Source organism: Leptinotarsa decemlineata, unplaced genomic scaffold (genome assembly GCF_025532065.1).
Source record: "Leptinotarsa decemlineata unplaced genomic scaffold, Ldec_3_MD MMD2_tig00000882_RagTag_RagTag, whole genome shotgun sequence".
Taxonomy (NCBI): Eukaryota; Metazoa; Arthropoda; class Insecta; order Coleoptera; family Chrysomelidae; genus Leptinotarsa; species Leptinotarsa decemlineata.
In genome coordinates this window covers 15,650,156-15,677,792 of record NW_027412556.1, presented here as the reverse complement: position 1 = coordinate 15,677,792, position 27,637 = coordinate 15,650,156, and the positions used below count along the sequence as shown (strand labels likewise).

The following is a 27,637-nucleotide window of genomic DNA, read 5'->3' as shown; positions in this document are numbered from 1 at the left end:
TAATTGATTTGTTGACAAATCATGGTATTTCATACCATTGTATTTTAAATACCATGGTATTTTAAGTTGGCATCCTGTCTGTCAAATACCTGTCCTTGCAGCATTCCTGAAAATTCTATAAAATCGATGATCCAAATTCAGATTTCAGTTTTATACTTGATAATGGGATCAAACCTGAAACCAGTCGTAAAATAAAATTTTACAGTGGTATTTAGACAAAAGTGTTTTTATTCATTTCATTTAAATTGCTTGATTACATTCTTCGAAAGGTGTATGAATGAATTTCACTGAATGAAACAGTCCAGCCAGAAGTTACTTTTTACAGTCCAGATATTTCAAATCAAATCAAAATATCTTATTGACAATGTCTAGTAAATTAAAACGTGTATATGGGACATTAAATTAATAAATATAAGCTATAAAATAATGCTTAGAGACAAGAGCAGAGTATATACTGGGTGATTCTCTAAGGTGGCTCACCCCCATAACTTTTTTATTATTGGAGATTGGAGATGACATATTTACTTGCTTTGGCGTATTTCCGGTTTGACCGGAAGTGTCCCCAACTTTTGATTTTTAAAAGGGACATCCTATATATTTTTACTTATTTCGATCGAGAATGATATTCTGAATTTAACAATACTTCACTTGTCATTATTTGACTAAAAAATTCATTTTTATTCCAATTTTTATTTTTTAATCTAGAATCCCATGGATCATGTAAATCACTTCATTCTTGATCAAGTAACATGGGAAAACTACGACTTTGAGGCTTATGACTTCACAGTCGTTTTAAGAATTATTTCACAATCGCAAATATGAATTTTTCCAGTTAACTTGATTTTCTCAAAGGAAAAGGGGGTGGCTCGTCGGCTTTTTGCAAAAGATCATTTTCTTATGAATAATTTGATGCCACGCACTTTCACTTCCTTTTCTCTATTTTTCTGAATAATTGCAAGAAAGGATCATACCTAATAACAAATAATATGTATTCCGTATACTTATGCACTAAGTCCTGTTATTCCAGTTAAACGTAACAAATAATTGAAGATATATGATGGAATCGGCCGATACTTGATGAAAATCCATAACTAATGTATTCCAAAAACACTTTATTGTGAGATTTTCACTAAATTGTTTTACAAAAACGCAACACGTGTTTCGCCATACAATGGCTTCATCTGGCGTGTCTTTCAACATGAAGCCATTGTATGGCGAAACACGTGTTGCGTTTTTGTAAAACAATTTAGTGAAAATCTCACAATAAAGTGTTTTTGGAATACGTTAAATAATTGAAGCTGTTGCTAGGACTACCTAAACAAATAGGCTAATGAATATGCTGTCTCTTTTAAAAATTTATTTGTTGTGTAGTTTATAATTAGATATGGCAAATTATACTAGAAACGAGAAAATTGACTGTTGCTAATTTACGGAGAAACAAAAAAGAATGCAACTGATGCAGTTTGAATTTATGCTCAGAGGTCGCCATCCCACTCGGCATTATTTTCCAAAACTGGTAAGAAAAATGCGAAATGAACCGGAAGAAAATGCCAATAATTTCATCATCAGTGAAGAAAAAGAAGTAGACGTGTTAGCCTATGTTGAAGTGAGTTGTGAAGCGTCAATTCGCCAAATTGTTTCTGAGTTTGATATAAGTTATTCGTCCGTTTGGAGAATTCTTCACAAATATAATTATCGATCATTCAAGTACCAACTACACCAACATCTTTACGATAATAATCACAACGGAAGATTGACTTATTGCAACTGGTTTTTGACTAAATACAGAAAAGATGTACGTTTTCCATTTAAAAGTATTTATTCAGATGAAACCCGATTCACCAACTTGGGTAGATAGATAGCTAGATTTATTTGATCATGTTATATGTAAATTAGATTTATGGCAAGTCAGGAAACAATGGTACAATGTACAAAGTTGTGTATAAATAAAAAATACAGTAAAATTTGTGATGGTTCAGCACAACATCTAAAACATGAAAATATTAAAATCATTCCGTATATGTACAGTTCATTTCATCTTTCAAATCATAAACACAGTATTTTATAAGATATTTTTGTATGTTCAATAGGAATAATGAAAGGTACTGGTGTCAAATAATAATAATAATAATAATATTTATTGATTTCTTTAGGACATCCCAATATACATACATTATTTTAAATGATTTTCAATGATTCCAGAATGGTTTCAACATGAGGATATACATAACAAATATATTACAAAACAGAAAAAAGAAAATCAGGGATGAGATTTTATATAGTCCATGAGTTTTTTTTGAATTGGAAAACATTTATTGAATCTTTCAACGAAAGTGGGAGTTTGTTATACTCATTCAAACCTTTATAAAATAAGGACTTCATCGTACTAGTCAAATTAGTTCGAGGTAGGTGGAGTTTTTGGGAGCTACTCGCTCTTACTAAGTGGTTATGGATTTGATATTCTCCAAAATGAGTTGGAAGCAAGTTATGTTTTAGTTTGAAAATGAATATCATTGCTAACTCGTACAGTCTCTAGTAAACAGACAGTCACTGCAATGTACTTAACATGTTTGATATACTAGTATACCTATTCATTTGTGAAATAATCCTCATTCCACGATTCTGTAACTTTTGTAAAGCCGATACCTTATTTTGGTCAAATGAGTATAAAAGACTAGCACAATAATCAAAATGGGGTTGGATTATACAATTATATAATGTAATTTTTGAGTACATCGAAAGCTGAGATGAAATTCTTGAGAAAAAATATATTTTTTTAGTAATTTTTTTGTATATATAATCAAAATGAACATGAAAGGATAAATGATTATCCACCATGAAACCTAAGTATTTTAATTCACTTACGAACTCTATCACATCACCTGCAATTTATAATCTTATGTTGTGCTTGCAAATTTACATCTGATGCAAGAAGAAAATTTTCAAGAGCGATTTGGTTTCAATTGCTGGATGGGTATTATCAGAGGAAAACTTTTGGGGCCAATAATTTTCGACAGACAACTGACTGCGGAAAGATATCTACAGTTCCTTAGAAATCAAACTAATGATTTGATTGAAGATTTGCCTCTAGCTAACCAAGTTGATATCTATTTTCAACAAGATAGAGCGCCACCTAACAATTCTCAAGTCGTAAGAGAATATCTGAATGACACCTTCCCAGAAAAGTGGATTGGCACTTATGGACCTATTCAGTGGCCGAGGTACATTCTTGAGTTATCATATCTTTACATACATGTATTATTTCTTTTTCATATTCTAGATCACCAGATCTTACTCCGCTAGATTTTTTCTCTGGGGAACAAATATAAATCAGGTTTACAATACAACATCAGCTACTCGTGAAGAACTAGAGCATAAAGTAAGGGTGGCATTCTAGAATATCACTGAGGAATAGCTAATCAATGTGATGCGCGCAGCAATTGATAAAGTTGAACTTTGCCGTGATCAAGAAGGAGACCATTTTGAAAATGTATAACCCTAATGGACTGATTTGCGACTTTCTTGCAATTATTCAGAAAAATAGAGAAAATAAACTGAAAGTGTGTGGCATCAAATTATTCATAAGAAAATGTTCTTTCACAAAAAGCCGGCGAGCCATCCCCTTTCCTTTTGAAAAAATCAAGTTAACTGGAAAAATTCATATTGGTGACTGTAAAATAATTCTTAAAACGACTGTGAATTCATCAGCCTCAAAGTCGTAGTTTTCCCATATTAATTGATCAAGAATGAGGCCATTTACACGATCCACGGGATTCTAGATAAAAAAATTAAAATTGGAATAAAAATTATTTTATTTGTCAAATATTGACAAGTGAAGTATTGTTGGATTTAGAATGTCATTCTCGATCGAAATAAGTAGAAATATATAGGATGTCCCATTTAAAAATCGAAAGTTGGGGTCATTTCCGGTCAAACCGGAAGTACGGCAAAGCAAGTATGTATATCAAAAAATGTAAATTGAACTATAATAAACAACCCCCAAATTTCGTTTTTCTATCTCCAATAATAAAAAAGTTATAGGGGTGAGCCACCGTAGAGAATCACTCGGCAGACAGAACAATATTAAGCCCAGTTGAACAAATACAAAAATAAGTACATGAATACGAGTATACAAATATTGAAATGTAAATGTATAATGCTATGTAATGAAAATTGGTAGCCATTTCGTGTTGATTTTAATAACTTGTTTACACAGAGCTAGATGCCAATTACTCGATAGAGCTTTGGTAGAATTCGTCCACACTATAATAGGGCCTCTCAACAAGGAATTCGTTTACGTTTTTTCTGAATTTATTTTCATTATATATTCGCCTTAAATGGGTAGGTGATTAAATAACTTCTTGTTATTGAAAATAATAGAATTTTGTGTAAGGGCTAGAGTAGGTGTGGGAAGGGAAAGTAGTAAGACTGACATGTACTATAAGTTAAGGTGGTATTGAATTGATTTTTATATTTTTTGTGGATAAGAAACACTGCTTCCAAAATGAAAAGACATACTAAGGTCAGAATTTTTTGCTTCACAAAAAATGGGCGGCATGAGTTCATGTAGTTAGCCTTGCATAAATATCTGATGGATCTTTTTTGTAGTGATCTTTTTGTTTGGCAAAGTCTAAAGCGATGCCAGTGACAGATTTTAGTTCAATGAAAACTATTGCAGTGAATTGGTTGTCTATAGGTTTGTTCCAACCAGCGTCAGAAACAGTTTCTGACAGTCAGGAATCTGCGCAGTAATGTGATTGCGTTCCAACGTGAGTTTTCAACCATTAGTAAACTATCAGTTTTCTGTTCCATCCAAGATTCAAACCTGTTCGAAATCTATCAGAATGGTTTGAGGATAATCTTCTACCCATTAATCTGACGCATGCGTATTCCATATTACTGTTTCTGTTTTATGTTCATGCAACTTGCAAACAACATAAACTGCAAAAATTGTTATGAAATAAATTATTTATTTGCTGGTGCAGGAAAAATTAGGAATTCTTTAAGTGAACCTAAAATATGAACATCTTCAATTACACAAATTAATTATTGCGGTGACCTACTTACCTCCCAGTTCCATGTTGATTAGTAAATAGAATAGAGATATAAAATACTGCAACCTTCTTTCACTCTCCAGAAATACACTTGATGAGATTTATTTTTAAAGGTTATGTTGAAATTCCTTACCAAACTTCAGTTGAACTATCAGCTGTTCCAATCAGAAATTTCAAATTAATCAGAAACCAGTATTTACCAGACATGCGCGTTGACAACGATTTACAAACTGTTGGAAATCTGTTGGTGACCCAAGGTTGGAACGAATCTTATATCTCAGGTACTTTTGTTACTCAAATATCGACTATTGCGTTTGAATTGAATCCCCCAGTTTTTGTCGGTTTTCTTATAGTATGAGATACCTTATTTTCTTGTGAATTGTTTCGAAGTTCCTGGGAAGTGAATGTATCCTTGGGACAAATGAGTTTCCAAATCAAAATTCTGATTAAGGTTTCTCGAGTCTGGTGCAGATAAAATTTTCATTAGTTACTCTGTTGTATATAAAAATTATTATTTATGTAATTTGCAATTTTCATCATCACGGAATTTCAATATTTCTACTGGGAATTAAAAGTGTTGGAAAACGCCCGAATTTTTATTTAAATTAATTGGCAAGTGCTCGAACCTATCCAGTTCGCCCCGTCGTGGTGTTGCTGTTTTGTTACAGCAGTGTCCTCCCTTGCAGGGCGGTTTTCGGGTTTCTAGTTTTACTCATTAATTATTTTCTTGTAGGTTATGAATGAGACTGAGACGCATTTTGATGTGAGATTCTTCGGAGGGAAATACGAACGTTCGGTGTTGTTGAAGAATTGTGTGAAGCCCATAACGATGTCCAAAACAAGCCTACAGGTATGGATCATGAAATTTATTTTTGTTTGGTGAATATTTACTATAAACGAGACTAATTGTATTCATTTATTTAAAAATTTGGAATTGAAATTCAATTCTTACTAAATTTTAACATACTCATGCTGAGTTCTACAAAATAATGTCCTATTGAAATTGATATTTTACTAAGGAAAAGTACCAGATATAAAAGTTAACAATACAACACAATATCCTTTATTCGCCATAAAAAATACAATAGTATCATAAGGTTTTGTCAAATATCATATACCATAAGAATACCATAAAAACACTAAATGAATAAATAAACAAATAAGGAAATGAGATGTGAACAATTTCAATATAAATATCACTGTTTACGTAGATTGTAAATTCAAAATATTAGTTGGTGTTGAAGTCAAATGATAAGAATTTGTCGATACTATAAAAATTGTTTTCCAGGCAGATATTCTTCTTTTAATTTGTAAACGAGGCTGTATTTTTTATATCTTCTGGTAGTTTATTAAATAAAATAGGACCATAATAATTTTTCGAAAAACGGCAGACGGCAGTGATTTAGTCTTGTGAATTCAATTTTAATCTGTTGTGATTGTCTGGTGTTATGTGAATGAAAATCGTTTTGATTTAGTTATAAGTGAGGACTTTTTTACATAATTTATACACGAATAGACGTAAAGAGAACATAATGTAAACATTTTATTAATAATAAATGTTGTTTTAACATCTTCTTGATAACCCAGTTTGAAGATAACTCGCAAAACTTTTCTTTGCAGTCCAAACACTCGTTTTGCATGAGGCGAGTTCCCCCAGAGTACTAGACCATAAGACATATGGGACATAAAAAGTGAATAATAAGCAGTGATAATGGTTTCAGTAGATGAGATGCCCATTAAACTTCTTATAATATAAATGCTAGTTGCCAATTTTTTGCAAATAAAATCTACATGTTTTTCCCAAGAGAGCTTTCGATCCATTTGGAATCCAAGAAATTTAATTGATTTATTCTGGTCTATAGGCAGTTGTTTGTGTGTAAAAAAGTAATGTTGCGTTTTATTAGTATTCAATTTTAATTTATTATTTGATAGTCATCTATTCATTCATTTAACTATAGCCTTGTAATTTGTATTGTGTTAATTGTGATATTGATGGAAAATCTTGTTATGAAGCCTCCTAACATTTTCAAAGCTTTTGAGACAGGTTATCTTGAAAGTTTTGAAGCTTTAAAAAAAAAAATCCAAGATTTTCTGCGCTATCAATTATCTCTAACCATTACACATTCCAGTACAATCTCTAATATTTTTAATTTTCAATAGATAAGGCCATCTGCTGCTTTCAATAAGGCTTATGAAGAGATGTTATATTATCAGAAGCTGCTCAATGATCCATTGGAGCTGGAAAAAGTGAAGGTCGCCGAAAAACAGAAACGTAGAAGTTTACCAAAACCGAAGAGTTCTCCACTGAGCACTTCTAGCAAAAAGACTACTCCAAAAACTTCAAAGTCTCATAAATCGAAGGTATAACCTTTATTTAGCATTAAAATCCCGCAATTGAATTAATACAGGTTTCTTTTCCAGGGTAAGGGTAACTCCACCCATTCCTCCAAATCTACTCTTTCCTCCAAGTCTCCTTCTTCAAAGTCAATTTCTCCCAAATCCACTCCTCTATCGAAATCTTCTTCCTCCAGGTCTGCTAACAAATCTCTACTGGAGCCAGCAACCTCTGCGGCTGCCTCTACTCCTTGCCTAAAACGAAAGTCTGGCAGTAGCCTGGGTAAGTTGGGGTCGTACCTCCCTCCATTTTTCGAAAGAGAATAATTTCATTGGTGATCCCTTTCAGAATTTGATGAAGGCTCTGAGAGGAAGAGGAGACCTGTTGAAGCTGAACCGGCGAACTCCACCATATCTGGAAATGTGATAGACATATCTGACGGGGAAGAGGAAGAGTGCCACGAGTATTCTTTTCGAGAGAACGCGACAGAGTCTTTCACGTGAGTAGTAAATTTTCTTGGCTGTTTTTTATTGATATATATATTGAAAACGATGCGCTGTCCAGAAATCAGTATGGCTTTCCACGTGTTTCTTTGACTACATTAGCAACCTTTTCATTTCAATATGTCGATAGTCAGTTTAATATACTTGATTTTCCAAGAAGTTATATGTGATGGACCGATATTTGATGGACCAATACTCGATAAAAATCGATAATAATAATGATAATAATAATATTCCTTTATCATTTGAATGCACAAAGGTTACATAAATGATTAAAAACGTCAATATTTCAGTTACATCGTTACATTGAACAGGGACATGTCAACAATTATAAATTTACGTATACATATATATATATATATATATATATATATATATATATATATATATATATATATATATATATATATATATATATATATATATATATATATATATAGAAAACATTAATAATATAGTTTAAAAATAAAAAATATATAAAAATAAATCGTCTATGGAATAACAACACTTGAGTACGATGTAGGATCTTTTTCAGCTTTAATTTAAAAATATGAACATTGGGGGACGATTTTATATGATCATCAAGAATATTATAGACCTTAAAAACCAATACAATAAATTTTTTTTTGATACAGAGATGTGCGATGAAAATGAGGCTGCAAGAGATTTCTATGACGGGTGTTATAGCGGTGATTGTTATCTATTGCAAACCTATTTTTAATCTTATAGATATAAGTGCAAGCTTCCAGTATATATAAACTGTTAATACACCAAGAGTTATACAGTTTGAATTGAAGGGGTTATATTTTTAGGAGTGATTAATTTTTGGGAAAGAAAGTTGATAGAGGGCCAAAAACTTTCTTTCCCAAAAATATACCCTTTCAATTTAAATAAATAGTTGTTAAGATCCTAAGTTTTCAAGTGTTACCATTCTGATATCGTTGATGTATTATTGTCAATAAATATAAGAGGCTCTTCTAGTTTCTACTAAGTAGCAATCTCCAGACCTTTTGCTATTGAATTCTACTCATATTGGCAAAACGTACAGTAAATAAACTTTTTATTTTTTTAGCATTGATGAGTCTTTCGAGCAAGTTTCCAGCTCAACAGAACCCTTTGGGAAACTTCTGTCACCGAGAAGTGAATCTGGAATGCAACCCTTGGACCAGCCGTACAGTGATTCAGTGGAGAAGGTAATTTTGTGAATCTCTTTGATTTTGTAAGAACATCTACGATTTTTCGTTACAGATGAGACGAAAGCTCGAATGCCTTCCCAATAAGAAGGACATCATCAAATGCGCGATGGACTGCATGCAGATCGAGGTTGACAGAATAACGAACGACCATAACGAGCATCTCAAGAGACTCTTCGAGTCACACAATCAACAGATATCGGAGACGAAGAAGAAGCAATGGGTAAGTGATTTTTTTTATTGTACTAGTTTGTGTTCAGACTTTTTTTCAGTTGAAATCCTCATTTTTGTGATAAAAGAAGTAATAAATTACTGAAATATTTTAATATATATATATATATATATATATATATATATATATATATATATATATATATATATATATATATATATATATATATATATATATATATATATATATATATATATATATATATATATATATATATGTTCATTTCTGAGAGATATTCATTATTATTATCAAATCATTAGTGTCCGACCGAGTTTTTACAACCGAAACTGAATTTCGGCAACAATCTCAGTTTCGGCGGAAACCGAAACTTCCTTACAAGGATTTTTTTTTTTAGGGAAAAATGAAGAAAACGTTATTATAATCAGTCAGTCTTAATTTGTTTATCTTTCAATCACAATGTTATGCAGTCTTCGACATTTTCACTTATTAACAATCAACAAATCAACATAAGAAACTCTTTTTGGCTTCCTACTACTCCATCTGATACAAAAAAAGGGATGAGAGAATCTTCCAAAGAAAGGAAGGAAGTAATCAATTTGAAAATAAGTAACTCTATACATGGATGTGTAGATCATGCAAAGAAGTAACTTTCAGACACAAACTGAAAAAAAGTCCTCCTGAAACAGCTACTTTCATATAAACATTGAATTACACGAAAGAAAAAAAATTCTTTCGAAACAAATACTTCTATATGAACACTGAATTATACAGAAGATACTTTTTTTTCTCTACTCAGTTTGTATATCAAACATTTGTTGTGGAATAAGAATCAGATATCATTCACATGAGTTCTACTTTGAATGAATGGTAATAAATTGTACTCACATGGAACACTGTCACCCTCACTGGTATACACCAATGTTTCGCCTTAAGACACTTGCCCTTAGGCTCTTCAGTACCAAATTGGATAACATTATAGAAAATACACACACTTCATTCATGAATTACGATTTTGAATGTCATGATTGAAGTGTGTGTATTTTCTATAATGTTATCCAATTTGGTACTGAAGAGCCTAAGGGCAAGTGTCTTAAGGCGAAACATCGGTGTATACCAGTGAGGGTGACAGTGTTCCATGTGAGTACCTACAATTTATTACCATTCATTCAAAGTAGAACTCATGTGAATGATATCTGATTCTTATTCCACAACAAATGTTTGATATACAAACTGAGTAGAGAAAAGTATCTTCTGTATAATTCAGTGTTCATATAGATTGGAAGATTCTCTCATCCCTTTTTTTGAATCAGATGGAGTAGTAGGAAGCCAAAAACTTTCTTTCCCAAAAATTAATCACTCCTAAAAATATAAATATAAATATTAAGCATAAAATTATTTATTTAAGTTACTTAATATCACAATAGGTACTTAATATCTATGTAATAAACAAGGTAAATCACAAAGTTAGTCACGACATGATCAAGCACGTGAACGCGGCAAAATGTCCATCGCTTGTACGAAATTCAACACGCCCAACATGACCGATCACAGCGTGACAACTCCAGAATCCAGTTTCGGTTTCTGTCGTAGTTTCGGCAGGTTTGCCACCGAAACCCGTTTTTTGCCAAAACTCGACGGAAACCGAACTTTCGGTCGGACACTACAAATTATATAAATTTATCTCCATTAAATTCGTTTTTTACCAGCGGTTTCAATTCACGTACCATAAACAAAGAGAATTTGGCTTTCAACAATTCAATTATTACATATTGTCAGACTACAACCTTTTTAGGATTGCACATTGATGAAAGTATCTGTTAGAATACTCATTCAAAAAGAAAATCGAACCAATTTCGGGAATATTATTTAGTAAAGAAAATTACTGGAGTTTTTTAACACCTCCACACGTGTTTCGATCACTAAGTGATCATCTTATAGAGGAATATTAAACTGGAAGAGGAAGATTAAACAGTTTGATCTTCCTCTTGAAGATGATCACTTGGTGATCGAAACACGTGTCGGGGTGTTAAAATAACAGTTTGGTGTTGGGAAAAAATCTCCGGTAATATTCTTTACTACACCAAAGGTTCCAAACAGTGCATTACAAGAATATTATTTAGGGTTAGAAATTTCATTCCTTTAAAATATCTCAGATGTATTTATTTTTGTTTGATATATTTTAATCTACAATATTAATTTCAATTTGGTAAATAACTCATTTATCAATCATTCTCTTGGAAGAGTGCAAAATAAAATAAATAAGTTATTTAAAATTACTATATCTTGAACCTAAATCAAATTTATATAAACCACTTGATCTTTTAGACGTATTCAAAAAACACTTAATTGTGAGATTTTCTCGAAACAGTTTTACAAAAACAGAACACGCGGTTCACCATACAATAGCTTCTTCGGGCTTCTTCTTTACTGGAGAATCCATTGTATGGGGAAACACGTGTTGCGTTTTTGTGAAACTGTTTAGTGAAAATTTCACGATGAAGTATTTTTTGAATACGTTAGTTGTGGATCTTCATGAATTTCGGTCAATTCCATCATATTATCTTTTAGATATTTAATCCATGTTTCAATTAAAAATTAGTTGTTTCATTCATTCTGTTGTAAAAAACTGCAAACATTCGACTTTGAATTTCAGTGAAATAAATACTATCCATGATTATAATACAAAGCAAACAAAACAACTACTTATTAAATTATATAGCTTAAAATTTGGGGAGAAATCAGTATTTCATTTAGGCGTTGAAATATATAATCTTTCAGAGAAATAAGAAATATATCAAAAAAACAACAAAATTTCAATTGGAACAAATGAATGTAATGCAAATTAACTATTTTAATCGAATATATAAGAAGTCGATTCTATTTTTAGGGCCTATGAAATGAAGCAACGCAGTGTATTTTCAAATTAGATTTTCTGGAACCCTCTAAACTGATAAATCTTTTAAGCCTGCAGCAACTATTCAAACTGAAATTTACTGCACTGGTATTCATTCCAAATTCTAGTATTCACCACTCTAATACAAGACTAATGATTTTGATTGAGCAGGAATCAAGTCAAAATTTGGTAAGGAATAACATCCTCTTAATATTGCAATTTAAATTTTCATAAAAAGTATATTGTCTTTTTTTTCCAATGAACTTTTTTTTTGTAATCTTTTCTATCTGGTTTCTCTTTTCTACTACTGTGTTTTCTTTTATTATTATAAAAAAAAGGGACAAAGTTTCCATATCAATTCATAATGACCATTGTACCTTTAAAAATTATAAGTTTTTTTGTTTGCTAAAACATAACAATCACATTTTTTCCACTTTAAAGTGATGATTGTAAGTTTGACAAGACAATTGTTGACTTGAGGTGACAGTGACAACAAACATAGCAGTTGCTACCTTTTTTTATTTTATTATTAAAGTATATTGACTTTATTTAGCTTCAGAAAAAATATATTGGAATCGTATGATGTGTACAAAAAGGAATTAAATTAAGTTAAATTAAAGGTAACTTCGTATGATTTCTCCTGATACAGTCTAAAATGAATGTATTCATATACAATACGATACAATGTATACATCTTCATACAATAATAATCTTACTTCTTCCAAAGTGGGGTAGAATACACCTGGGCGTATGTCGCCTGTTTTGTAGTAATACTTCAAATCACAATTGTTTTTTTTGATACTTTTGGGATAGTTTCACTTTCCAACTCATGATGCCAGTGACGTAACATTTTTTCAAAACATGTTTAGGGTGGATTTATCAACTTTCATCTTCACTTTAATTTCCATTTTAACTTCAACTATGAGATTTTCATTAGGATATCCAAGTGCAGATTCAGGTCTATTTTCAGTAGGTATAATTTATGTATGAAAGTATGTGCTTGTAAATATTGGAATACTTATTTGAAATGTATTGAAAGTGGATTTTAAGGGAAAGGGAGAGTAATTAACTTCATTACTTTTCATAAATCCGCCCTTGATATAACATATATAAATAGATAGATATAATATTAGGTCGTTCCAAAAGTTTCGTTGGTTTTTATGAGTCTACTTTAAACACTCTTGAACGTCTCCTGTTGTCATAGAGGATCCATTTATCATCACACGTGACAATCCGATCTAAAAAAGGATCGTTTTGGTTGCGCAAATAATTTTTAACCTTTCCAATACGTTTTGAACCGTCATAAACCGCATGGGTATATCAATGACTTATTGGAAAAAACAAAAATCTAATATACCTTGATTCTCTAAGGTGGCGCGCCCCTATAACTTTTTTATTATTGGAGATAGAAAAACAAAATTTGGGGTTGTGTATTATAGTTCAATATACATTTTTTGACATATTTACTTGCTTTGCCGTACTTCCGGTTTGACCAGAAATGACCCCCAACTTTCGATTTTTAAATGGGACATCCTATATATTTTTACTTATTTCGATCGAGAATGACATTCTAAATCCAACAATACTTCACTTGTCAATATTTGACAAATAAAATCATTTTTATTCCAATTTTTATTTTTTGATCTAGAATGCCATGGATCCTGTAAATCGCTTCATTCTTGATGAAATAACATGGGATGATGACTTCACAGTCGTTTTAAGAATTATTTCACAGTCGCAAATATGAAATTTTCCAGTTAACTTGATTTTTTCAAATGGAAAGGGGGTGACTCGTCGGCTTTTTGTGAAATATAATTTTCTTACCAATAATTTGATGCCTCACACTTTCACTTTATTTTCTCTATTTTTCTGAATGATTGACAGAAACGATAATACCTAATAACAAATAATACGTATTCCGTATACTTATGCACTACGTCCTGTTATTCTAGTTATCAGTGACAAACAATTGAAGCTGTTGCTAGGACTACCTAAACGAATAGGCTAATGAATATGCTGTCACTTTTAAAAATTTATTTGTTGTGTAGTTTATAATAAAATATGGCAAATTATAATAGAAACGAGAAAATTGACATGTTGCTAATTTACGAATAAACAAAAAAGAATGCAATTGATGCAGCTCGAATTTATGCTCAGAGGTTCCCTAATCGTCGCCATCCCACTCGGCATTATTTTCCAAAAATGGAAAGAAAAATGTGAAATGAACCAGAAGAAAATGCCAATAACTTCATCGTCAGTGAAGAAAAAGAAGTAGACGTGTTGGCCTATGTTGAAGTGAGTTGTGAAGCGTCAATTCGCCAACTGGTTTTTCATCAAATACAGAGACGATGTACGTTTTAAATTTTAAATAATTTATTCAAATGAAACCCGATTCACCAACTTGGGTATGTTCAATAAGAATAATAAAAGGTACTGGCCTCAAACAAATTTACATCTGATGCAAGAAGGAAATTTTCAAGAGCGATTTGGTTTCAATTGCTGGATGGGTATTATCGGAGGAAAACTTTTGGGGCCAATAATTTTCGACGGACAACTGACTGCGGAAAGATATCTACAGTTTCTTAGAAATCAAATTAATGATTTCATTGAAGATTTGCCACTGGCTAACCAAGTTGATATCTATTTTCAACAAGATGGAGCGCCACCTCACAATTCTCAAGTCGTGAGAGAACATCTGAATGACACTTTCCCAGAAAAGTGGATTGGCACTTATGGACGTATTCAGTGGCCGAGGTACATTTTTGAGTTGTCATATTTTTACATAAATGTATTATTTCTTTTTCATAATCTAGATCACCAGATCTTACTCCGATAGATTTTTTTCTCTGGGGAACAATTAAAAATCAGGTTTACAATACAACATCAGCTACTCTTGAAGAACTAGAGCATAAAGTAAGGGTGATATTCCAGGACATCACTGAGAAACAGCTAATCAATGTGATGCGCGCAACAATTGAAAAAGTTGAACTTTGCCGTGATCAAGGAGGAGGCCATTTTGAAAATTCATTTATTCATTTATTTATTTGTAATACAATACTCTACAGGACACAGCCCAATTACAGAGCAGGAAATAACAGAGTAAAATAAATACATCACAAACAATACAAACAAGTGACTATAAAGACTACACATTTTATATTTATTATAGGTGACAAAACAATTATTTTAGGAAGTGGGATTTTATATTTGACAATTTGCAACTAAACATATCTAAATTATCGCTAACAGAATTTGTCACTTTACACATGGTATGGATCTGATAATTCTCCAGAACATTTGTGCGAGGTGTTTTTATATAGAAAGTACTCGGGTGTCTGGAACATATTCTAGAATTGCAAATATTAAACTTTTCCAGTAATGTTGGGCAGTCAACTATGCTTTTGATAATTTTATAGGTTAGTGCAACACTATAATGTTTTTTTCGAGACTGCAAAAGTTATGCTTTTGTAGCAATTCAGAGTGGGTTGTTCCTATTGAAGGATAAATGCCATCGGTTTTTAGGCTTAGCAGTTTTAAAAATCGTCGTTGAATTGCTTCTATTCTATCAATGTGATATTGATAAAAGGGGCTCCACACAACTGACGTGTATTCTAACTTTGATCTTATGAAAGCATAGAATAAAGTTTTTAAGGTCAAAGTTTCTTTGAAATCACTACTGTTACGTGCAATTAATCCGTACAAACGACAGGAGGAGTTTACAACATTATCAATATGCCTATTAAATGATAGTGCAGTGTCAAATGTGACGCCAAGATCAGTAAATGTTTCTGGTCTCACCAGGAAAACGTTTTCTATTGAATAATCAAAGATCAAGATATTCGTTTTCAAACTGTAGGACATGACCTTACATTTATCCGGGTTCAGTGACAAGTTATTTCGATAACACCATTCTACAACCCGTCCTACGTTTGCTGAGAGGTTCACACAATCATATATCTTCTCAACGAGGCAGTATAGTTTTAGATCATCGGCATATAAAAGGAAATACACATCTATAGCATCTGTAATATCATTAATGAATATATTGAAGAGCAAAGGTCCCAGATTTGAACCTTGTGGAACACCGGAAGAAGCACTATATTCGGTAGATTTGAAACCATTGAGCTGAACATATTGTTTTCGAACTCGTAGATAGGACTGAAAGAGTGCGATTAAGGATGGAGATAATCCAAAGGCTACTAGTTTGTTCAGTAGAATGCCATGGTCAAGCCTGTCGAAGGCCTTAGAAAAGTCTGTGTAAATAACATCAGTTTGGGCCCTATTGTCAATAGATTCAGCAATATGTTGGGTTACAGTCAGAAGATTGGCGACCGTTGAACGATTTTTCATAAAACCGTGTTGGTTTATACTTATATTGCAACTAACATGCCGATATATAACTCGCTCCAGCAGAATCTCAAAAACCTTTGCAAAGTTGCAAATAATAGAGATAGGCCGATAATTTGAAATATTTCGTCTATCTCCTTTCTTGAAAATGGGACAGACTTTTGATGATTTCCAGATCCTTGTTATTGTAGTCGATCTTAAGCAGATATTAATTAGTATAGATAGAGGACGAGCAAGCACAAGTGCACAATCCTTTAGGATGAAAGCTGGAATGTCATCTGGACCAGTGGTCTTTTTTGGCTTGAGCGACCTTAGTGCCTCGTATACTTCGTTTTTACTGAAGCTTGATATATCAAGAAAGTGATTATTATCAATATCAGAGTTTGGTTGAAAAGGGGAAGAAGCGGTATACGATTGTTTGAAAAGATTGGCAAAACCGTTTACGATATTAGAGGGCCCCTCCAGAAATTATTACCTTAATGGACTGATTTGCGACTTTCTTGCAATTATTCAGAAAAATAGAGAAAACTGAAAGTGTGTGGCATCAAATTATTCATAAGAAAATGTTCTTTCACAAAAAGCCGACGAGCCGCCCCCTTTCCATTTGAAAAAAACAAGTTAAATGGAAAAATTCATATTTGCGACTGTGAAATAATTCTTAAAATGACTGTGAAGTCATAAGCCTCAAAGTCGTAGTTTTCCCATGTTACTTGATCAAGAATGAAGCGATTTACACGATCCATGGCATTCTAGATCAAAAAATAAAAATTGGAATAAAAATGATTGTATTTGTCAAATATTGACAAGTGAAGTATTGTTGGATTTAGAATGTCATTTTCCATCGAAATAAGTCAAAATGTAAATGGAACTATAATACACAACCCCCAAATTTTGTTTTTCTATACCCAATAATAACAAAGTTATAGGGGTGAGAAATCGTAGAGAATCACCCGGTATTGTTTTGCTGGCGATAGTACACTACGGATGCACATCTTCACTGACAGCAGGAGGTTGTATATCTTAAGGAAGATCTAGAGGTGATTTCGAATTGGGGTGAAACTAACCAGGTTCAATTCAATGCCACGAAAACCCAGGCAACGGGTAAAAAAAATCTGTTCAAAATCTGTTTTTCCGTTAACCAGCTGTCGGACTTCTACGAACGACAACCCTCAGAAGTGGAAACTTGTGCGAGCTAAAGACTAACGAGGCCTTATCTTTTAACGTGTGATTCCTAACATGGGTTGGACGATAGCAAGTGAAAATCGATCTTTCAGCCTGGGGCTTGAACCACCGACCAACACGGCGGTCGATTTGAGTGAGTGAACAAAGCACCTACGTCGAACCGACAGATAAATATCTCCGAACCGGAGACATTTATCGAAAAGTTTGTTGAGGGTTAAAATGGACACCAATATGTTTTGGCATAATCATGTTGCTGGAATTGCAAAGGCTGCTTCTCAAAAGCTTGGAAAAGTGTTCTGAACCAGAAAACTGTACACACCTCAGCAACTTTTGATGGTTTATAAAGCTCAGGTCAGACCTTCTTTGGAGTATACTCTGAAGCTACTGGATTTCATCCAGAAAAGAGACATCCGCCTGATTGGAGACACGAACATCACTTGCAACCTCGATAGTCTGGAACATTGAAGAAATGTTGGAGATGTGTCCCTCTTTTATAGATACTTCGGTGTTCCAAGTGACCTGGTACATATCAGAAATATGTGACGGACTGTCGCCGCTCATCGTTTTGAGGTTCAACTCAGTACACCTCGAACTTCACTGTTTAAGAACTCTTTCATTTGGAGAACCACATTTATGTGGAATAAACTTCCTGAGAACATTTTTCTAAATGAAGTTAATCTCTAAAGATTCAAATCCGACGTGAATCTCACTTCCGCACAGGCACCGCTTTTTGAGCGCCTTAAGCTTTTCCTGTAGTGCTTGTGTTTTGTCCTTTGAAAAACACGAAAATGGAAGATGACGTCTAGTTCTTCCGCTACCCCATGCACCGTTTTTGATGGGTCAGTCACCAGGGTCCTCAAATCCCCGTCTTGGATTACTCTAGGTCGACCACTTCGGGGCTCATCTTCAAGGAACGAAATTTCGCACACCAACCTCGAATAGTGCGTTTTTTAACACTACCATTTCCAAATGCCTGGTTAATTTTTTGGATTGTTTTGGCAGTAGTGTGGTTCAATTTAAATTTGTAGAGATACATTGACTAAAAATCGTTTAACTACATCATATAGTAAAAAAACCGGAAAGAAACAGCTTCAATGTATACTTCGTATACAGTGTATACACTTTTTTACGAAAAATTGATTTTTTTGGAGTGAAAATAAAAATTGAAGTATTTGTTACAGAACACCTACATGTTCTGTGATTTTGTTGCATACATTGCTGTACTGAAAATCAATATTGAAATGAAGATTATAATAACTAATGAAAGGTAAAACTGCAACCTATGGCATACAATAAATCAAAAACAATCACCAGAACTGCAATACCTCCTCTTTTCGGCGCGCCCTTCACCAACCAAGTTGACGTCTTCAGGGGATTAAGAAATCTAGTTTCTAACTCTGAAACTGGTCTCTATCCATATCTAACAGGCACCCTTTCTTTTCACGATACACATCTATGATTTTGGGTTGAAATTTGACAAATATTTTGTCGTGAAAGTTCCCGCAAATTTCAACAGTGATTCATTCTTATTAGTCAGTGGGCTATGCTTGAAGACTGGCAGTAAACAAATCTAAAGAAATGAACTTTAAACGTTCAAGCCAGTCTCAGATATACACAATAGGTTGAATGGACTGACGCCTATCAGAAAACAACTCCTCCCCTGGCTAATACCACGAAGGGCGTTGGATTATATCCGACAGGCGTCAGTGCAGGAATCTTCACAGAAAATTTCTGCATATGCAATTGGCAATACAACTGAAAGAGTCGAGATTCAATTTTGGAACGGGTACACTTGCAGACCGGTTTCGGGCTCATTAACCACTCGTCAGTGCAAGATAGTTGCCATCATCGACCTAAAGTCAATAATATTCCATAATTGAAAATTGGAATTCTTTCAGAGTATTTCATTCATCTTCCTAAGTTGGAGCGAACAACAAAATGTCACTCTATCTAGTGGACGAGGTACTGTGTAGGTATATCCGAGACTGGCTTGAACGTTTAAAGTTCATTCCTTTAGATTTACTGGTATTCTTCTTGTAGACATTAAATTCGAGACTCTTGTTACTTCTAATCACTGAGATATCCAATGCCGTATGCAAACCTAATATTTGGGGAAAGTGTTTATTTTTGCATAAATCCACCTTTCTTTGGTTCGTATTTTGAAGTGATAATTGTAGATGAAGTCACGGTTGTCGGCTGAAAATGACAGTTGTCAACGTGAAGTGGACCAGAACTGTCACTTGTCAATTTAAGGATGCGATTGTCAAAATAAAGTGACTGAAACATCTTCAGTCGAACCCTTGGAGCGGTCGAGGCAATAATTACAACTAATTGAGATGGCAATTCAAACAATTCTCGATTTTAAATGTCACCGTTTATTAGAAATTTATCAACTCTTTATAAATATTGTTTATTTCTTTGAATTGAAACAGTGAAAATTATATACTTCTGCGTGACTATATTTTTGAAGTTGTCAGTAATTTGTCAAATTGAGAAAACCGATTTAATTTTATTGAAATTTGATATGTGACTTGGGCTGCATACTGAGTTGACCATATTTTTGCAATAATTTTGAATCTTTTATTTTTTTTTTACAGTGTTACAATTGCGAACAGGACGCCATCTACCACTGCTGTTGGAATACCGCATATTGTTCGCAAACGTGCCAACAGCAGCATTGGCAAGCGGAACATAAGAAGGTGTGCCGGCGTAAACGTTAAAAGTTCTACCATAGGCAAGCGTGAATTATATTTTTTAATATAGGTTTTACCCATAAATTGATTATGTTGAATATACTTTTCCGGAAACTGTGGAAAATGCAAGTGGGTGTTCAGAATGTGTCTTTTTGAAAAGGCTATTGGCAGCATAGATGAGCAAAATACTGGGTGGAGGTAAAACAAAGATATATTATTTATTTTCGGGGTATTTACTGAAGTTAATCTATCAACTTGGAAATCATTGTTGTGAATATAATTACTTTTTTTTATTGAATTTATGAATATACTTTTTTTTTGAGAAATTTTCAACCCAATATACATTGAAAACTTTTTGAAGAATTCATTTGAATGTAAATTTGAATCAAGCTGTATATGTTGTTCTGAACATTTTCAGAAAATTTCATTGTTTTTCTGTTGTTTTCTATGTTGCTCGAGTTTTTGAATTTTGTTTTTATTTTTGATTAGAATGTTTTTTTTTATCACATAGTTAGGTTTGTACTTTAAACCACTTATATTGTTAAGATAATGTGAACACAGAGAAATAAATTATTTCATATTTCATTGTTTGATTGTTTCGTCAAGGTGATGTATTTTGATCAAAATGAAAATTGTAAATTATTTAATACTTCTAAAATATCACTAGCATTTATACAAGTATGGTGCAATTTTTCTCAAGAAAATCGTTGACATACAATCAAAAGTGGTCTCGATGTGGAGAGTGTTTCAGAATAGTACTTGTTTTAGATCAAACAGTTAAGTTCGAGGTGTACTGAGTTGAACCCAAAACGATGAGCAGCAACAGTCCGTCGCGTATATCCGATATGTACCACTCTTGGTGGAATCAAATGTGCCAAGTCACATGAACACCTCTCGTGAAAGTATCTATAGACGAGAGTCAAATCTCCAACCTTTCTTCGATGTTCGCGTCTTCAATCAGGTGGATGGCTCTTTTCTGGAATCCAGTAACTTCAGGGTATGTTTGGGGGCAGAGCTTCATGGTTGCTTTTTGTATGTAGACTGTAGATCATTGGCATAATATTGAAGACAACTCACCTGCAGTCATTTTTAATAACGTCCGGTATTGTGGATTTTTTTAATTTCTGGCAAAAACATAACAATCTGCACTGATAGCAGACGAGCCCTATTAGCCTTTAACAGACAACATGTTACCTCAGTGCTAGTACTAGAGTGGTACCAAGATTTAGCCAAAGCCTCAGTAGATAATAACATTATCCTGAGGTGGGTTAAAGGACATGACAGGAGTAAAGGTAATCGCATTGTCGACTCTTTAGCCAAGGAAGCGCTTGGACTAAGAATTTTAGGACCCAGTGGCACCCACGGCCTGATGACTTCGACAATTGCGGAACTAGTCAAATGTTACACCCATGCTCAATCCTTAAAGAGATGGGATGGAATCAAAGGATGTAATCTTACCAGGATCACTTTGGGCAACCCTGTAAAGCTGGCGCCGAAGAAGTATCTGGGGATGATTAGGAAAAAATCTACGCTTAACAGTAGGATTTCTGACTGGCCACCGTCAACTAAGGAAACACCTCCATAATATGGGGCTAGTGAACACACCTTTATGTAGGATGTGTGAACAGGAAGATGAAACTGTCAGGCATGTCCTATGCGAGTGTATGTTCGGCGAGTCTTGGCCTACACCTGCCAATATAAAGGAAATTTCTCCAAGGAAAAACGTCCTATAAAGGACAGGATGGACGATGGCCTAGGAGGACAACTCCTTGGGAGGATGTACAAGGGGTCACATGTGGCCTAAGTGCTGTGGGCCTACACTCATCCTCCCTATTTTACAGATACTGTGGAATTTTTATGCCATATCATTCTGAAAAAGGGAATAATTTTGCATTCCCTTGTACTTGCGCCCTTAGTAGGGCCCATATGTCCAGTGTCTAGCTACAACCAAGCTAGAGAGCAATTTATGTCAAATCAAATGTGAACATTTTTTTTGAATATTTGTTGTTAAATATCTTTCCCAACTGATTTGAAATTTTGTCTATTCATTTTATTAATGGAGGACAAAACTGCGTCAATTCTAGTATTTTTTTGTTACATTACTGATAAGCAGCTGTAATTCCTTTATTTTAAAAATGGGATGTGGAAAATTATAGTCCTATTTCAGTCTCATATGGCTTTACTTACTAAATTATTTAAATATGCCTTCCTAGTTGAATTTTATTCGTTTTTAAATTAACACTCTATTTTTACCCAAAAGCAACGTGGATTTTGTCAAAAAAATTGGAATATTATGGTATAAGAGGTGTTTCACTCAGTTGGATAAATTATTTTCTCCAGAACCAGGATCAATATGTGTCATTGCAGATGGCGAAAAATAATAGGATGAGTATCTTCAACTTCAACTCTGAACGTAGAAACATAACAATGAGTGTACCACAGGGCTCCATATGAGGTCCTTTTTTGTTGATTCTGTTTGTAAACAGCATTGACTTTATAATTGAAGAGTAGTTACACAGCCTATGCTGATGATTTTTCATTAATTTTCTCCGCACCTGATACAATTTTAGAAAAAAATGTTCAAGTACATTAAATCATGTATCCAGTTTTTTAAATAGACACAATTTATTTTTCAACACAGGTAAAACACAGGTTATTCGTATTCAGAATTGCTAGAAAAATTTAATATTTCCAGTTCAATGTAAATAACGTATATTTAAAAAGTAATGGTAGAAGTGTTGAGTTTTTTAGGTATTCATCTGGATTAATTCCTGAATTGGAATTGTCATTACCAACATCTGATCTAAACTGAATTCCCTAAAGTTTCCTTATATTAAATTGGGATCTGTACTGTCTAGAGTTCAGGTATTCAGTATCTGCTATGTTCATATAGATTCTAAAATTAGGTACAGCTCAAAATGTATTCGTTGCACAAAAGCGTGATGTACAACTATTTCTCAAAGAGATTATTGTAGACAGTATTTTGAAAAATTTATATGTATTTGAAAATAAGTAAAATTTTACATTAAACAAGAGTATTCACCAACACAACACCGGAATCAAAAACCAGTTCCATGTGCCAATTGCAAAATTAAAAGTGACTTATTCTGGGTCAGAATACATTGGTCGAAAAATTTACAACAATCCTCCAAAATATGTGAAGGCTACAAAGCAACTGTATGATTTTTAAAAAATACTGAAAGCATATCTGTTGGAAATTTGTTATTATACACTAGAAGAATTTTTTAATATTTATTAGGTCTGTTCTTCTTTTACTATCACTTTATTTAATTTTTATAATTAACTTTGGATATCCTTATTTTATTGTGTTGATAGTTTTCTATACAACTTTATATTGTCATGGAAATAAAGTATTATTATTATTAAATTTAACATATCTTGCAGCAGTCTGCAACCGAAGTCAGAGAGTTGTAAAAAAATTTCAATTTATTCAGTGAAAAATTATAAAATCAATCGTCATTAACCTCCACAAAAGCTACGTTTTTGAAAGCGTTTGATATGTCATTGTGGCTTTCTAAAAACTTCAATTCTTCTGTGGTTAATTGTTCGCCCAACTGTCGTAGTGCCATTAAAATTTCAGCCTGAAAAGAAAAATCGTTGTTAATATAAAATACTATATCGGAAGTTTCCATATAGGGTTTGTTTATTGTTAACAAGATTATCCTGAAATCATACCTTTTGTCTATCTCTCGAGTCTATGCTTAACGTATTGAGTCTCAGGCTCTCCTCAATCATTAACAACCTTTCACGAAGTTGTTTGGGATCTTTCTTTCCAAATAGCCGAATCACTTCTGGCGTTCTGAATGCTTGTGATATGGCAGCTTGTGTGGCCTTGAAATAAAAACAAATTTTTGACACATTGATGGACACTTTTGGTACATCAATCAATCATTAATCCATGACAAATAGGAATATCCTAATTTACAGTTATAAATTAATAAAACTAAAAAATTATTAAAAGTACTAGAAAATAAAGACCGGTTGGTTACGAGATGTTGACAATCTTTCTCTCAGATGAAGGTTTCATACATGCAGTCTGCGTTGAAATTATTTGAATCCCAGGCACATTACTGTTTGTGTCGGATCTTTTATGCACTGATGTGAGGTAATACCTTGAAACAGGTCTGTATGTGATCTGCTTGACTGATTTCAGCCTGCTCCTGCTGCTGGATGAATGAGAAACTCTAACCTCTGTGATGTATCTTACATAAATGTCTGTTAGATATAATTCAATATCCAGCGTGGTATTAGCCGGGGAAGTAGGAACTACCAGAACCTACTGTGTGGGTATGTTGGGAGGGATGAATGTTTCAAAATTTCATTTCGAAATATTAATTTTCTGATACGTATGTCTCTTTCCATGATACAGTCTTCATTATTTTGATTCCTCTCATCAGAGTATCGGTACATGAAATGTTTCTTCCCTGAGGGGGACTACCATGAAGAGAAGAAAACAGAAATTGATGAATAAATAAACATTTTTTGACATGTCTATATACCATGTGTTTCTGCCGGGCATGTTCCAATGATGACTGTTCATTCTTTACTCTTCGCGGTTCAAGACTAGTTTGTGTTGAACATGTATTCAGGTGGCATGTGGTAATCTTCTGAGATTTCTGTTTCTCCAGTCTGATTTGGTGCACCCTTGTTCCCCAATTATTACTAGACAAACGTTTTAAAACTTTTTAGTTATTATAAAGTTAAAAACGCACCAGCTGTCTATAATATTACTATAATATATTATATATACTCAGGCCTCACAACTTGGCATGTTATTATCAAAAGATAAAGGTATGTTGGTGACCTTTTATTGACCCCTTTTTATGACGAATTTGGTTGGCAACAATTGTATTTTCTTATTTACCGATGATACAACTTGAACAATTGGTGCTGGTAGTTCTGAGAAAATGTAGGAAAAGCTACACCTATTGTTGTTTGAATTCACAAAATGGCATAGGAAAAATTTTTTTGCAGTAAATTCAAATGAAACAAACAGTAAGGATGCAATTTTATTCTAGAATGACCAAAAAGTAGGAATTGTGGAAAGGAACTCGAATATAGCACAAGCGAATAAAAAAAAAGGAGTCAAAATAATATAAAATCTTTAAGAATAATACGAAACTATTCGTAATAAAAAAATGTTTTTATTGGGGTGATAATTCCTGGGAATAATTCCCAATGTAATATAATATATGTATTTGTTTTTAAATTGTAACATTTATATATTAGGTGCCATGTATTATTTTTTTATATTTATATTTTATCTTTATTCTTTAATTTGTTATTCAAGTATGACTAACTATTATTTTCATTCTTAATATGTATATAACATATATTACAATTATTGACTTACCATATGTACATTATTTACCGATAATGGTTAATAAAATTATCATTATTATTATTAAATGTTTATTTTGCCTTTGTATACTCTCACATTTTCTATAATATCGCTGTGTAGGGATGCTTCTCCCAGCTTCATAAAATTGTGTGTCCCAGAAAAGGATCATGTGTCTGATGTTCAAATTAGATTAGTGAGTCTTTCAGCACCAAGAGATGCTGAAGAGGCAATAAGGCAAGTGTCTTATTCCGAAACATCGGATGTCCGCCATTGAAGACGATAGTGTTCCATGTAGGTGAAATTTTACTTCTTTCATATACTAGATTGTGTAGCAATCCTGTGAATATCCTGATTCAATTCCATAAGTATGTTAGGAGTGCGAACTGAATAGAAAAAAAGTTTTTTGTATATTTCAATGTACTTGGAAAAATAGTTTTGAAAGTATTTTTTCTTTCATGTACTTCAATGTTTATATGTAGGTGTTTCGATGGGCTTTTTCTTCCAGTTTGTGTGAAAGTAATTTCTTTACATGATTTATACATCTGTGTAAAGAGTTTATTTTGAAATTAATTGCTTTCTTCCTTTCCCAAAAATGAGTCTCCTGAAAATATATCCCTTTCAATTTTTTTTAGTTGCCTTTACAGTTCAGCGGAATATATCAATCAATATGAAGACTGATAATATTTGCTAATAAAGTTCTAGTGGAAAGTCATCTTCGTGTCATTCAGGCTTGGAGTCCAGCTTCCTCACCCTTTCGGCTGATTTTTGGTCTCGAGAAGGACCAACGGGTTCATGACTGATGGTATGGCGGCATGAAGTCCTCAGACATCAGTACCGCCCTTCACGGGATACCCCTACCTGGCTGGGGTGTGATGGATGAGAAAGCTATTCATCCGTTAACGGGGGACATGAGGGCCTCATTCGACAGAGTGTCAGGGCCTTCTATATTGGGAGGGGTCGTCTACAGCATAATCTGTGGCTTCCCTAACTAACAAATAAAGTTCTAGTTGTTAATTGTTATATTTATATGCATATCTGGCAGACTGTCAATCATGGCTTCTTTCAATTACAGGTGTATACTTTGTTATCTACCCCTTACAAAAAATAATGAAAATTAAAATGCTCTTTCCAACAAAATCATAGATACTGAAGAAAAGCTTCAGTTACAACAGCTTGCAGTTTTAGAGAGTTAACTGGCTTGAATATCAATCAACTATAAAAATACAGCCTTTTATTTAGATAAAATTACTTACAAGCTGTACAGCCCCCAATGCACTAACCAATGAAATGTCACCCTTTACCAATTTATTTAGGCTGTCATTCAGTTCTTTCAGTTGCTCCATTGTTTCATTTTTAGTTTCTTCATATTCTTCCTCCTCTAATTCTTTTCTGAAAGATAATAAAAAAAAAACAGAAATTGAAGAATAAACTACACAATTTTTTTTCGCTGGTCATCATTATAGACCTACTTGCAATCTTCCAAATCCTGCAGTTGTTCCACTAATCTATCTAACTGACCTTCCAGATTCTGTTTGAGTTTTTCCGTTTCGGCTTTACCATAGGAAGTCATGACTGTAATTTAAAAAATTAAATTCCCAACATTATTCGACTTTGAGGTTACGTCCAAAGATTTGTTTATTTTGTCATTTTTTAGTCAATCCCGTGACGCTACCAGCCTTACTACTGAATGGAATGTTCAGCAGTGCCGTATTTAGGTTTGATGGCTCTAAGGTCCATTCAGAAACTGAAGTGGTTACAAAACTTACACGCTTATCAAGTAATAGTAATATCTATGAGAAGTTTTGCATTTTGTTGAGGGAATGCACAAGTACTGCAGTGGTGTCCGTGGAAAAGCGGCGATTTACTAAGATTTTCTGTTGAT

General features: G+C 33.3%; 2 protein-coding genes across 3 annotated transcripts in view; one reads left to right on the top strand and one right to left on the bottom strand.

Annotated features, from left to right (window-relative positions):
* Positions 1-23,299, top strand: part of LOC111504979 (zinc finger MYND domain-containing protein 11) — a 47,015-nt gene extending 23,716 nt beyond the window's left edge. The window contains exons 7-14 of one of the 2 annotated variants that reach the window (XR_012465394.1): positions 5,788-5,904; positions 7,215-7,415; positions 7,476-7,671; positions 7,738-7,888; positions 8,965-9,085; positions 9,141-9,308; positions 12,166-12,360; positions 20,298-23,299. Coding sequence is in view for 1 of the 2 variants with exons in the window: in XM_074175095.1 (XP_074031196.1) it covers positions 5,788-5,904; positions 7,215-7,415; positions 7,476-7,671; positions 7,738-7,888; positions 8,965-9,085; positions 9,141-9,308; positions 20,298-20,420 (1,077 nt within the window). In the remaining variant the exon portion in view is untranslated. The remainder of the gene's footprint in view (positions 1-5,787; positions 5,905-7,214; positions 7,416-7,475; positions 7,672-7,737; positions 7,889-8,964; positions 9,086-9,140; positions 9,309-12,165; positions 12,361-20,297) is intronic. The other variant, XM_074175095.1, reaches the window with a different exon arrangement.
* A 523-nt stretch (positions 23,300-23,822) lies between these two features.
* LOC111504980 (protein LZIC) lies at positions 23,823-27,421 on the bottom strand. The gene is made up of 4 exons (XM_023159711.2): positions 27,225-27,421; positions 27,009-27,144; positions 24,090-24,245; positions 23,823-23,995 (listed from the first exon to the last, which is right to left on the bottom strand). Exons 1-4 carry the CDS (start codon positions 27,323-27,325, stop codon positions 23,864-23,866), a joined length of 525 nt encoding a protein of 174 aa, XP_023015479.2. The 5' UTR covers positions 27,326-27,421; the 3' UTR covers positions 23,823-23,863.
* Positions 27,422-27,637: the final 216 nt, after the last annotated feature.